The sequence below is a fragment of the Neopelma chrysocephalum genome, unplaced genomic scaffold, assembly GCF_003984885.1.
Source record: "Neopelma chrysocephalum unplaced genomic scaffold, ASM398488v2 Primary Assembly neopelma1_125, whole genome shotgun sequence".
In the NCBI taxonomy this organism is placed as follows: Eukaryota; Metazoa; Chordata; class Aves; order Passeriformes; family Pipridae; genus Neopelma; species Neopelma chrysocephalum.
Window position 1 is genome coordinate 1,923,138 of NW_020897787.1, and position 13,643 is coordinate 1,936,780.

At 41.9% G+C, this 13,643-nt stretch overlaps 1 protein-coding gene across 7 annotated transcripts in view; it reads right to left on the reverse strand.

Annotated features, from left to right (window-relative positions):
• SMPD3 (sphingomyelin phosphodiesterase 3) overlaps nucleotides 1-13,643 on the reverse strand; it is an 88,478-nt gene that overhangs the window by 25,309 nt on the left and 49,526 nt on the right. For all 7 annotated transcript variants that reach the window (XM_027698200.1, XM_027698206.1, XM_027698201.1 and 4 more), the window contains one exon: nucleotides 6,712-8,335. In XM_027698200.1, coding sequence (XP_027554001.1) covers nucleotides 6,712-8,046 — 1,335 coding nt within the window. In that variant the 5' untranslated portion in view covers nucleotides 8,047-8,335. The remainder of the gene's footprint in view (nucleotides 1-6,711; nucleotides 8,336-13,643) is intronic.

A 13,643-nucleotide genomic window follows, 5' to 3' on the forward strand; every position in this document is an offset into this window, starting at 1 on the left:
CAGGGAGAGGGGATCTGCCAGCCCAGCTCCAGCTTCAGCCCTCACAATTTAATCACATCTTGGCCTGTAAATGAGCAAAACCATCCATTTCACCTGCTCAGGTGATTGTGAAGGTGTCATTTTGCCACTGAAATAAATGTGAGATGTAATCCTGCTTCCTGCAGCCCTATTCTGAAGAGGTAAGTCTCCAAAGTATAGAGCTCTATGGCAAACTAATTCACAGCCACAACAAGAACCAAAGCAATGATGTTCATATTACAGAGGCAAACTGGCCAGGCTGAAAGCACCCCTGCATGCTGGGGGGAAAAACCTCTCCCCCTAAAAACAACAGCATGAACTCTGCATTTGTAAAGAATCATCTGCCAGGACCTGGAGTAACTGTTTGTGTTGGAAACAAAACACCCCAGACAGAGGAAGAGCAGGGCCCAGAAACAGAACTTACAGTCAGTGTGACAGGGACTGACTCCCACAGAAACCTTCATCTCACCATATGGGGCCAATATTGTTTAAGTTCAAGGGAAGCTCCACTAAAGGTGCAGAAGGTTGAGATTCAACTGAATTACTGAGGCTAAAGCAGCTGTACAAGCACAAGGAGTGACATTTGCACACACACTCCAGGGTCAGAGCTGGCTGATGCTCCAGGATGGGGTAACAGGGTTTGTACCTCTCTGCTTCCTGCTGTGGGATATCATTGTGTAATCCCATGGAATTGTAATGAGCAGACAGAGTGGGGAAGAGAAAAGAAAGTACAGTTTCCACCTTTCCAGTACAACATTTCTGTAACCTTCTGTAATTGTACCAACCCCTCCCATCCCGTTTTCCCATTTAGCACTTTTCCAAGACAAGCAGGAGAGCAGGCACTGAGAAACCACCTGGCAAAGCCAGTCAAACCCTGTGCCCCCTCCTCACTGCTGGGACTGCTGAGAGAAGATACCAAGGAGAACCTGCAGACAATCACATTCCCAATTCAAATATTCCTGTCCCACAGAGGTGACTTAGATCAGTCCTAACTCCCAAGGAAGATGTAATTTTGGTATGCTTAGACACAGTGTAACAAGATCTAGCTCATTTTTAGTCTTTCGACAGCTCTGCCTTTTGCCTTCAGAAATATGTAGCAGCTTCTAAAGAAGACACTAATTTATTATTCTAAATATGTTATTTAAGTATATTAAAGAAGTTTAAAATGTTATAGAGGTCAGCTCAAAACTCTGTGTGGTGCTCTGTAATTCTTTCTAGCTACATTTACTCTTGATCATTTCAGAATCCTATTTTTCCCCACCTGCCATGTGACAACAATTACTGTACTGTGAACTCAGAGAATTTGTTATTTGGCAAAGGTTCATTAAGCCTATATGTGAAGGAAAGTAGCTGTAAATTGGTGCCATGAATGTAGGCTCTTCCTCTTCTGAAGAGGATGAAGCCCACGGCTCACATTCTCTCAAATCTGTATTTCAGTCTGCACAACAGTTTTTATTTGTCCCCCTTAATGAAGGGGGAAAGTCCATGATTAATAACATTAATTATAACAAAGTGAAGGAACATGGTACAGTGCCATGGTAGGGTCTTTTTGTTCTTTTTATAAAAAGTCTCAGGCAGTTTATTGGACTCCATCCAATTCCTACATTAACATTTTTCAGCAGAAACTGAGCATGTGGAAGATGTTTAGGTTACCCTCCTGCCTTAAATGGCACAGCTTTAGACTCATCTAAACAAATTCAGGAGCAGCACTAGACCTTTCTCTTATACATCTTGGGATAACTGTAGTTGCTGGACAACTGATCAAGGACAAGAAAATCCAAGCACTGAAAAGTCTACCTGTTGTTTTAGTGGGGTCAGAAAGCAGCCAAATTACCCAGGAAATGGATCTGCACCAGGAATATAAACAGGGAGCCACAGAGGTCAATTCAGGGAACCCTCATTGTCTCACACAAAGCAGGCTCCTCGAGAGGAGAAAACAGTAAAAACTCTGCTTCAAAGCAGTTCTGCAATCAGAGCTGCTGCTCCCTCTGCCATCTGTTACCACCATATCAGCTCTTTGGAAAACAAGTTGAGCTCTGCACACAAAGCAAAGGTTGCTAGGTTTCCTTTAAGCAATGAATAATAACATGTTCCCTGAACAATTCCTCTACTCCCTGAGAACAGCATTCATTTTCAGAGAATTTGAAAAGTAAATCTGTTAATAACCTTAGGAATTAATATTAATTAAACACAAATTCTTCCAGAAATTTAGCAAAATCTACAAGACATCTTTTTTCCTTTTGATTTCTTTAGATTTTGAAAAATACTATTAACTGTTCAAACTACCCACATCAGACTGTAGTTTTGCTTTATATTCACATACTGTGTTTTACGTGAGAATTCTTATTTTTGCTAGATTTTGCTCTCTTGGCAGATGTCAAAAATCAGAATAATTTCCTACTAAGAACGGTAGGAAGGACAGCCTCCTCCATGAAATACTTCTGTATCTCCCAGTTTCACTGGGAGGAAAAAGCCTTTCAACCCTCTCTTCAGTTGACAGCCATTTGAATGACACCTCTTTCACTCACCTCCCTATCCCATGCATGCATTTACATGTCTTGTACAGCTCAGATTTACATTACAGTTACAGCTATTGCAACTGAAGAATAAGAGAGGCAAAATTTGTCAGCAGAAGTGAGTTTTTGTTAGATTGATACACCTGGAAAAATATGGACAAACTCATCAGGCCGAGCTAAGGATGCTTTCTTTTGTTGCACCAAAGGTGGATGTTGCAATTTTGAAACCCAGTAAAGTACAGACAGGTGATGCATTACAGTTTCTGCTCAGCACTCACTGATGTCTTTTAAACTTGATCTGACTGCAAAATGAACATCCAGTTTCTGCACAGGATGTCTGTTTTAAAACTCCCTGTAAACTCATCCAAAGCCCTGTGAATTAGCACTCCAGGTGTGTCCAGCCATGGCTGCAGAGCACCTGAGAGCACTGCAGTGTGTCCCATTCCAGACACAGCCCAGCATCTGTGCCAGCCCCACTTCACCTCTGTCTGCTGCGCAGGCACTGGGAGTTAGAAAACCTCCAAAGGAGACTCAAGGGCTCTTCTCTTTGGCATCTGAAATTAATGTGAAATGCAATGCTGGAACAGAGTCACGGCAGAGTCTCCCAAGGGCCCAGCCTGTCAGAGGATGAAAATGGATTGGCTGATTTATGGATTTGCTAACTTCTCCTCTGAGTCTTTAGTGGCAACCAGGAACAGTGGTTTAACACTTCAGACATGAAACTGCCACTTGGATGGAAGTGACATTTCCCCCCTATTATATGCTATTTTTTCTGTGACCGTGTCCCTCAGATCCCAGTGAGACCCTCAGATTAGAGGCAGAAACACTGGTAGGGTTTGAAGAGTTCCAAGTGCTCAATGCAAATCAGTCCTCCAGTTTTGCAGAAAATGGACTTTACACAACAGCTACTCCCAAGTACATCATCCCCATGTCTTGCCCCTGACCTGGAAAGCATCAGCCTACCCAGATGGAAAACCAGCCTGTGATCTCTGCCAGGAAAACAACAACAGCAGCCCCCTTTGTGGCAGACACCTCTGGGAGGAGAACAGAGCAAGGCTCCCAAAGCCTCATTTGCACAGGTCTCCAGGCAGCTGTTAGCAGGCACTAAACAGTGCTGAAAGCCTCTGGAATTTATTTCCAACTCCATTCCTTGGTTGGGACACTGGAGGTGTGAAGCCACAATGAAATCACTTTCCCTTCCTGTGCTTTAGTTTCTCCTTCTATTAAGCAGGAATTGACCTTTCTTCATTAAGCACTCTGAGATGGAGGAATGAAGAGCAAGTAGGTAAGAGCTGATTGTTATTAGAGCTACTAATAATAATCCTTGAGCTCTGTAAGTCTCTCAGGTAAAACAATTATGTATGACTAAGTACATCTCTCAAATCCTTCCAAATCTCTACCTGAACTTTACAATCCAGATAGTGAAGACAGGGCAAGGAAAAGGGCAGCAATGGAAAAATCATTTCCTCCTCACTGGAAAGAGAACACATTCCAAAATGTAAAAAAGTGCAAAACCCCTGTACCTGGGCAATAGGGGTCTGTTTTGGGACACGAGTCCCCCAAAATAGTTTTGTCTTTTTCAAAATATTTAAACTTTCATTGAATATTTAGTTCTGAGACCTTTAATTTATCTCCTTAACAGTTATATTTATAGTAAGGAGACAAATCATACTTATTAAAGAACCAGTTTCTTTCTCTGAACATTCTTCTGAATTTAGATGTTGAGACTGTCTTGAGATTCAGAATTATTTGAATAAAGGCTTCATCCTCCCAGTGAGTGGAAACATTGACTGGCTTTATCCATATTTTCAAAACAAGTCTTCTCTCCCCTCAGTCACCACTTTTCACAACTTTTTGGTTTTAACCAACATAGAAAGCAATTGCTCCTCTCCTCAGAGATGGAAGCTGTGCAAGGGGAACAGTCTGCATAAGTATCCTTCCAAAATAGCACTCAATTATTGCCTTTTCTACTTCAGCAATGGAAACACTGTGCTTTCCACAGGAGTCAGAACTTAAAAACAGAGTTTGCATAGGACAGAGACACCCAGCTCCATTCCACTGTGGAATGGGAAGCAATCAGGGTTCTCTTGTTCTGCAAGGCTCTCTTACTTTCTTTAAAACCAAACTGAGAGAAACTCTACTGTAGGACTGGCTTGGATTATATACATTCAAAATACTGTAAGAGCCAGGAACAGTACCACCTAAACCCAGGGATACAAGCTGTCCACTGCTGGCTAGAATGACACTTGCCAACCAGAGTTCTGATACCTTTTGCTACCCCAGGGTAAGACCTCGAGGCTTCTGAAGTTAATGGATTCATTCTCACTGACTTCAAAAATAAACCAGGCTTTTACTTACTGTAGCTTTTGTCTCTGGAGTCCACACACACTCAGTTGCTGATTAAGAACTACATCAAGAAAAACAACCTTCAAACCTACTTTATTTCAAAGATAAAATTAAATAGAATATTCCTACTTTTTTTCTTATTGTTGCTGTCAAAGAAATGACCCATGATCACTTAATGTATAATTAAGACAGAAAGTAATTTCATATCAAGACAGACTTAACTCAGAATGAAAAATATTTTAGGAATGAAGCACAGTATGTCAAAATGACACAGAGAGGAGAAAAAATGGTCTTTTGGCTGGGCAGAATTCTGTTATATTTAAAGAACGGAGTCGTCTTTGAATCTTCATAATAATTGGTCTCTATTCCCTGCTCAACTGTAACATTATTTAACTACTCAGATCCATAATTAAGTTCATCATCCCAGTGGAATTTTGAAAAGAGGCTTAATTTTCTGCAAGAGAAATGGAGACATTGCAGCCTGCCTAGCTGGGTGGCAAACCAATGACTCAGCAGTGGGCAGCTGAAAACAGATTGGTTTTAATCTCCTAATCCCCACTCTGGGCATATGTTGAAGGGCAGCCTTTGTGACCCCAGCAGTATTTATACTGCACAACATCTCTGGCTGTTTTTTGCTTGCTGCACTTTATGATGAAAACAGTAAGTTGTTGCTGTTTATAAACACATAAGAGCATAGCACAGAAAGCTCAGACCCAGTTTTTGGAAATCTGGATTCAGATATGGATAGGCTTTTATGTCAGATGTATGTGAAATAGTGAACTATTATCAGAATGCAAAATCTAATATTTGCCTTTTTTTTAACACAAGCCACAATATCAAGTTTTTGCTTTGTTTACAAATTACCAACAGGGGGTACAAAACCCCACACTGATCTTTATTCACAATCCATGTTCTTAATGGCTACTCATGGCTTATGTTGAGGACTTGGGACTAGAAAGTACATATAATTTGAGCACCTGGTGTACTTTGCTAGCATTAGAAAAAAGTTCAGGGTTTAGTTAGGGAAACCTATTCCAAACTGTGACTAAATCACAAAATCTGAGGTCCAGGATTCACAAATTAGAAGAGACCTCTCTCCAGTTTAGAAAGAGACCAGCCAGATTCTCCCAAGAACTGAGCACAAACAGCCATTAGTCTTGGAAAAGCAAATCACTGCATGCAGACTTTCATTTCTGCTTTTCATGATTTACAGACACATAACCCCAGGCTTCCTGTTCTCTCTACCATTAGTTAATTTAAGTAAACTGTGTTAATAAAGCAAAAATGCTCTGTGCTCCCCAGTGTTCCAGGCACTTCTTTCTCTTGTTTACTCTTCCTATCTTTCCTTACTAATCCTTTTGCAACCAAGGGAGAGAAGCAGCCATATATTTCACTGCAATTCTTTCAGTTTTATCATACTGGCATTTAGACTTTTAATTGTCTTTTGATTGCCAGACAAGCACACAACAAGCATAAGCTGCTTTCCAACAGTAACACCCATTGCACTGTGCTAATGTTATGAAGCTTAGAACTCAGGCATTTTTTTACAGGTATTTCTGCAAAGAAATAAACTAAAATTACATGAAAACTACTTCAAATTTTGACTTTATAAAATTACACTTGAGTTCTACCTCCAAAAGTCCCTCATTATTTCATGCACATCCATCACTTTAATACAGTGTCTAGGTTACAGGACCCATATATAGGTTATATCAGGAAATCGAAATCTGAATATTGCCTCTGAACTCTTAACAGAAAGGAGAAAGTAATTTTACTTTATAACTTCTCACCTATATAGAGTCAATATTTGTGGCTTCAGAAAGTCTCTTACCTTGAGAAACAAGGCTCCCTTGGAAGCCAAGGCGTCCAATCCTCTCCCATTGGGGTAACAGTGATAGGCAGCATCCATGACAGGGTAGCGGCTGGCAAAGAGCAGACCACTGTTCACAAACTTAAAGCTGCAGCAGCCGTGGCAGCTGTACACCCCCACATCATACACAATGTATTCAAAGTAGTGGTGCAGCTGCTCTTTCAACTTCTCCGCAGCCCTTTTGTCAAACACTTCCTGCAAACACAGAAAGTCCAGGTTGGCAGGGAAGAAGGCCGAGATCTCGTGGTCGAAGGTCTCGTCCGTGTGTTTCTTTTTCCGCACCGACGTTTTCTTCATGATGGAGGCCTTGTAGAGGAGCTTGTTGTTGGCAGTGCTTTGCTCCACGGTGCCATCCCCAGCACGGACCTTCACCAGGGACTCTCGGGAGGCAGAGTAGCTGTCTAAGCTCCCAGAATCTCCTTCCTTCTGTTTGTGGTTGGGTGTTTTTGAGATCTCTGCATCCCCCTCCAGCGTGGGCTCTGCCGGGCCGCTGGCGTGGGCCTGGCCATTGACGGGCTCTGGTTCTGGGTCTGACATGTGGCCATTGTCCTCCCCATTGATACGGACAATGCAAGTGTTTTCTTCTCCCTCGTTCGGCTCTCCACTTCCACCTTTCTCTTCTCTCTCCTCGCTGTTGTTTGAGCCAGAGTTGTCTCCTTTGTACTCCATCGATGTTGTCCTTTTGATGCCAGCGTTGACAGCACGGGTGGTGTTCTCTCCCCCCTGGGGGGAGGCCAGGCTGCTGAAGCTGGCGGCACTGATGGAGGTGTTGGTGGGAGAGTCTATGTAGATTTTGATCTGGGGCCTGCTGGCCCCATTGTGGATCCTCCGGCCGATCTCTTTAGCCCTGGCCTGGGTGTTGAAGACGTTGTTGAACCTGGCCAGCGAATCGGGCAGCAGGCAGACGTTGGCACTGCCAAAGCAGAAGCTCTTCCCACTCCCTGCAGCCTTCCACTCGGTGAGCAGCGTGGCTCCATTGGCACGGTGCTTGTCCCGCAGCCGGGAGTAGATGTAGGGCCTGCGGGCCGACTGCAGCGGGGACCAGAGCAGGAAGCCCAGGAGAGCGAAGGGGAGAGAGGCTGCCAGCAGGGCCAGGTAGATGGGAGTGGTGATGATGATGCAGAGGGCATGGAAATAGCAGGGGTCATCTGCTCTCTGCCGCTTCTCGTAGGTGGTTGGAACAAAAGAGCCCACGAGCCTGTCTGCCAGCCAGTAACATGGGAAAATCAGGCCCCAGGAGAAGGAATGCAGAACTGACAGAAAGCTGTTGGGAAAGGGGGAAGTGTACAAAACCATTGCAACTCAATTACAACAGCACCTCAGGGCCTACTACATGATGTCACTGGGTCAAGCATCGATGAGAACACTGGGAGAGGGCTGGGGAAAAAAGGTCCAGTCAGGAGTTCTGGTTTTCTTCCAGTGAGAGTCAATAACCAAACTTTAAGAGCACCATTTCACTGTGTTGGAATGAAAATGAAACAAGGCCACTGTTTTTGTCTGGCTTTTTGGCATCTATATTTGTCAAAGGATGTCATTGTTCACTGGGGGCTGCCATAATGAAACACTCCAGAGGCAAAAGGGAAACCTATAAAAAAAAAAGACAAAACATATGTAATGGTTATTGGAAGTTTAAAGCAGATTCAGATTTTCTCACAACAATTAAAGGCTTATTATGTAGAAGGAATATTTAAGTAAAATATACATTAATTGGCATTTACATTATTGTTTTTAAATTCCAATTTTCAGCTCTGAAGGAAACAATACTAATCAAGTATAAATCACAGTTTCACATCTTTCCTCTGAAGAGAGATTAGGCCTTTCAAAAGCTGTCTTACCACTTGCGAAATTCTGACCTGAGGTATTTAGTAAATGTCAAGATTAACCAAAGACATCAAATTTTTAGGGGCCTGATCTTACAAAAGGAAGAAAAATCTGGTAAGACAGTGACAGGGCCTTGTAACAAAAACTGACTAGAGGTAGAAATCAAATTTTAAAATAGAATGAGAAAAACCAGGTTGTGTGGGGACAAAGCTAAAAACACCTTCAAAAACAAAACAAAATAGTTGGTACTCAAATCCTGTGGCGAAGAAAGAGTCAGAAAGTGCCCGTGTTGAAAAGGATGGTGGGACCAGAACACAACTGCTTTTAACTTCTGTGTCCTGGGCATGCAAGGAACGACCTCAGAGACCTCAGGGGGAATGTCAAGAGATGGAACGATGGGTAATAAATACACACATACTGATCTCAGGAAAAGATCACCAAAACCTGATTAAAAATAAAAACAGTGGTGGGGGGGAGGGTAGAAGAAAAAGGAGCTGGTTTTGTGCCACAACACACCCACAGCCTCCCAAGGGCAGTGACAGCCCTGCCACTGCTGCCCCCTCTGCCAGCACCACTCACTTCAAGGGGCTGGACTGTCTGGGCAGTTTGGCCCTGATGGTACTATTTGGATGGAAATTGGAAAGGTTGGATGGAGGGAGGGGTTTTTTTGTTTTGTTTCAATTGTTAGCTAAGCATAACTTTAACAAACTCATGCAACATGTTTGAGTTCAAAGAAATGAGTGACAAGTCAAGTGCCAAATAACAAATGCTTGGCATTTACTGGTTGCCAAAGGCATTTTGGGATGTTGATAATAGAGGGAAGCCTAGTAGATTTGTTTTCCTGAATGATTTTTAGGACTCTTCAGTAAAAATGCTCAAAAGAGACTTTGGCATCGACATATCAGATAGAAAAAAATAACTTAAAACCCACCCGAATGATCCAATTACCATTAGAAAAGAAAAAAAGTAAAGAAATTATTCTGCTCTACTGGATACTTAAAATGCTTTACAAAAGCAGCAGACCAGAAAGGTTCTTGTTTACAGCAGTGCCAAGGGTAAACAGAACATGGGGTTTGGGATCTGTGAAGTGAGGACAAACCACAAACCTTACAGTCCAACTTCCAGGCTGCCCACCTGCCTGGTGAGGGCTGCAGTTGTGCTGCAGAACATAAGGCCAATTTGACTTTTACTATTTTAAAACAACACATCACAAAAAATGCAGAAGCACAATGGATCCATAAAAATTTGCCTGATTTGGTCTTCTATAGATAAATGTTTTCTTAAGTCTATAATGACAGGGTGTTCCAACCCCTAAGGGAACACGAAATCAAGTGACAGTTTGTAGATAGAGCAGTCAACGCTGCTCAGTGATGTGCTGCAGTTAAAACAAACCCAAATCAATCCAACACAATTCCTGCCAGTTCTGTTATGGACTGCAGTATCAATAATCTACAAATCAATCCAACACAACTCCTGCCAGTTCTGTTATGGACTGCAGTATCAATAATGTGCAAGATAAACAGCTGCCCAGCAAACCATGAAATGCCCACCTAGAACAGCTTCCCAAGAGCAATATTCCAGCTTATGGGGACATACAGTGTGGAAGGAATTCCTGCTTCCTGCAGATCCAACGTGTGTGTCAGTAACAAAGGAGGAGAAATGAATGAATCACAAATGCTTTCGGGGGTGAGACGGCACAGCAAGCCTCAGAAAGCAAATTGGGTGACTGAGGTTTCTTTTAACAACTTTAACAATTCTTTGTGAACGTTAAAGACTGAATGATGGTTCAAGGCCACATTGGAGACTCCTACACTTCCTCTGCCTTAAAAAGGGAGAGTACCTTCAGAAATCAGGACAATTTTTGCCCAAGTGCCAGCTGTATTCCTCACTGCCAGCCTGCTGAAGTGGAGAGGCAACAGGGATTTGAGTACAGAGATGTATTCCATCCATTTTAGTTCATGAATTCTCACAGAATCCCCTCAACTAATGATACAGAAGTTTAAAAGCTCGGGCAAGTTTTAAGATACCATTGCTGGAGAAAAAGGAGAACAGAATCATTAGCTGGATGTCCTTTACATTTTTGCATATTGGAGACAGAAGACGTGGACACATCAAGATCCTAATTAAAAGCACTCTTCTTCCAAGTAAATTATTATCCTGATTTATTACACTTGTAGATGAAGGAAATCACACAACTTGCCAAAGCTCTGTTACAGATTCACTGGCTGTTTGCTGCAAAGTCACATGCAGACTAGTGTCTCAAAGCCATGCAAAAAAACAGAATTAAGAGAGGCCTGAGAGCCAGATTTTATCTCCACAAGATGCTGAAGGGTGAGGGAAGGCCCCTGTGAGTCCCCTGGCCCTTGGCACACATGACGTCAGTGACATCTCTGCTAATGCAGGTTCAGATGGAGCCCAAAGCCAAAGTGCCTAATTCCTTGTGCTGAAGGGCATTACTTGCTAATCCAATGCTTTATTCATAGGGCTTTGAGAGATTAAGGGAGAATTTAAGATATTGCAACGAAACAGATATTTTTGTATGCTACAAAGACGTAAACTACAGTCTTGTTTAGTTGTTTTTATTACTTTCTAAGTGTTTGAAGGCTAAAAATAGACTTTATTTAATTTTTTTTATGGTGCCAGTATAAAACATCTCAACTTCAGTGATAACAAGCCATCAGGCGGAAAGGTTTGAAAGATTTTTATGATGATAATGATGCCCAGAAGTATGCTAGAGACATCATAGATCAAAAGACATGTTCCCAGCTCCAACACTGCTTGCAAACTAAACAAAGGACTCTACAAGTCAACAAGTGGTAGAGAAAGAGAGGAGAAACAAGAAATAATAATAAGGTTATGTGGACAGTCTAGAAATGGTCAGAAAAGTTTTAACTTCCTTTTGCTTAGAAACTAAAATACACTTTCAAATTCAGACAACTAAGATTTCTTCAAAGTTCTTCAAAGTAATATCTCATCTGTATTTTTAAAAATACTTGTAAATCACTGGCAGAACAATTATTTTTTAAAAAAATGAATAAAACTGCTGAAATGACTGATTTGGAAAGTTACCTTATAGGTAACTTGACATAGTAATTTACACAGATTCATTAAAACTAGTTTTTCTTGAATCCTGACAATGTTGGTCTTCAGTGGAAGTCATAGCAGTATGTATCTAAAGTTGGGTTCTAGAAAAGCAGTTTGTTTAGACTGTATTGGCTTTTTGTTACCTTTATTTCCTTATTGTCAGTGTAATTTGAAGCAAAGAAATAAATCTTACAACAGTACTCCCACTCCAGCACACAAAACAACTGAGATGACGTAACTGAGAGAATTCTCACTCAGGCTCTCATCCTTGCTTATTAGACAAACACAACTTCATTTCTGCTTTCCTCATTGTTCTCATCTGGTTTTCCTCCTAGACACACTTCATAAAATCCTCCTTTCTTTATTCAGTGTTTTCCCCGTGATTATTCTTATACATGCTTTTAATTAGAGCCTGGTTCAACAACTAACTCACCTTCTGGAAAAAACCCTCCCCCAAAAGGACAAACCCCTGAACTGTTTTCCATGTTTGATTCCAGCCTGTCCTTACAGAGCTGCAGAATCTCCAGTGCCAGTGGCTCCAATGGAGATCTTTCCTTGCTCCCTTGCTCCCACCTCCCAGCCTGGTGTTTGCCCTGCAGCCCCTCGCTCCAGGGAGCAGCTCACAGTGCAGGGCAAGAGAATGAAGCACAACTTTTGGCTCACCTTAACTTCCACCTCAACCAATAGCAATTTAAAGCCTAGGAAAATCCTAGTAAAAATGTGGACCCTCTGTGCATGAGAAGCTGAATTTGGTGTATCACTGATGACCAAAGAACCCAACTCAAACCAAGCATGTGGCAGGAGGAGAAGGGAAGGAGGAAAGTGTTTCTGCAGACTTGCCATTGTGATGTTCAGTTACCAGTTTCTGCCTAAATGTTCTCCTTTGTTTCTAAAGAAGGCAATCAAAGGTTGCCTTGCTGCTCTGCAGCTTGTCTCTTTTATGTCCACAGGCTGCCATCAGGCAAGAAGTCAGCATAAACAAGACGTTTAACTTAATTGAACTAACCTGTAAAAAACAGAATATTAAGAAGTTTGAATTTACAAGTCTCATTAAATATTGGTGATGTCAGCAGCTAAGTAGATGTCTGCAGGAAAAAAAACAAATACCCCCCCAAATTGATGAAGCTGCTCAAGGCTCTGGAGTATTTATGAGTTAGTGATGGTGCAATCCCTGTTCAACACAAGGAGGTATCAACCACCGGGGCTACATTTCCAAAAGCAGTCTTTGGAATCTCAGTGATGCCTTTCTTTACATTTCTGTAAAAGGTGAACATGAGGGAGATGTGGTGCTGTTATTACCTGCAACCTTGGCAGCTCCAGGGACCTGAACCTGCAGCAGAGAAATTAATCTGGCATGGTACCCTGTGTACCCCCCAACCCAAATGGGACCTTTTCTCTCACAGCACTGAAAATTTGCTTATGATCACACTGCAAAACTTGCTTTGTGCTTGACAGTGAAGTGTGGCATGGCAACAGATTCTCATTTCCAAAAGCAAATCATCCCATTTTGGTAGTCCCAGATCACATTCCTAGAACAAAAACCATACCCACACACCTTCTGCTACCTGAATTAAACTGGATTAAGTTTTAAACTTAATATAAAAAATATAAATTCAATTATGTTAATGTATGGAAACACACAAATGTTAAAAATCTATCTGAACTATTACATAACCCACTGAATAACATTAAAAACATGACAGTTTTGTCCCTTTTTTCTTTCAAAATGGATGGAAAATTGAAGCTGAATTCATTATTGCAAAACCAGCTTTTATATTCCTGCAAGCAACACTGATTCTACTCTGACACAACAGATATTATTTGCTCAAAACTCCTGTGCAGAATCCTAAATGCAGAAGGGACACACCTTATCTTTCAAGCCTGGGAAAGGTTTATTCTGTACTTTACACACCCCAGCTGTGAGCCCAGCAATGAACACCAGTTGGTGCATTAGTAACCAGCTGTACTCCCTGGGGGCCTGGCCCAAA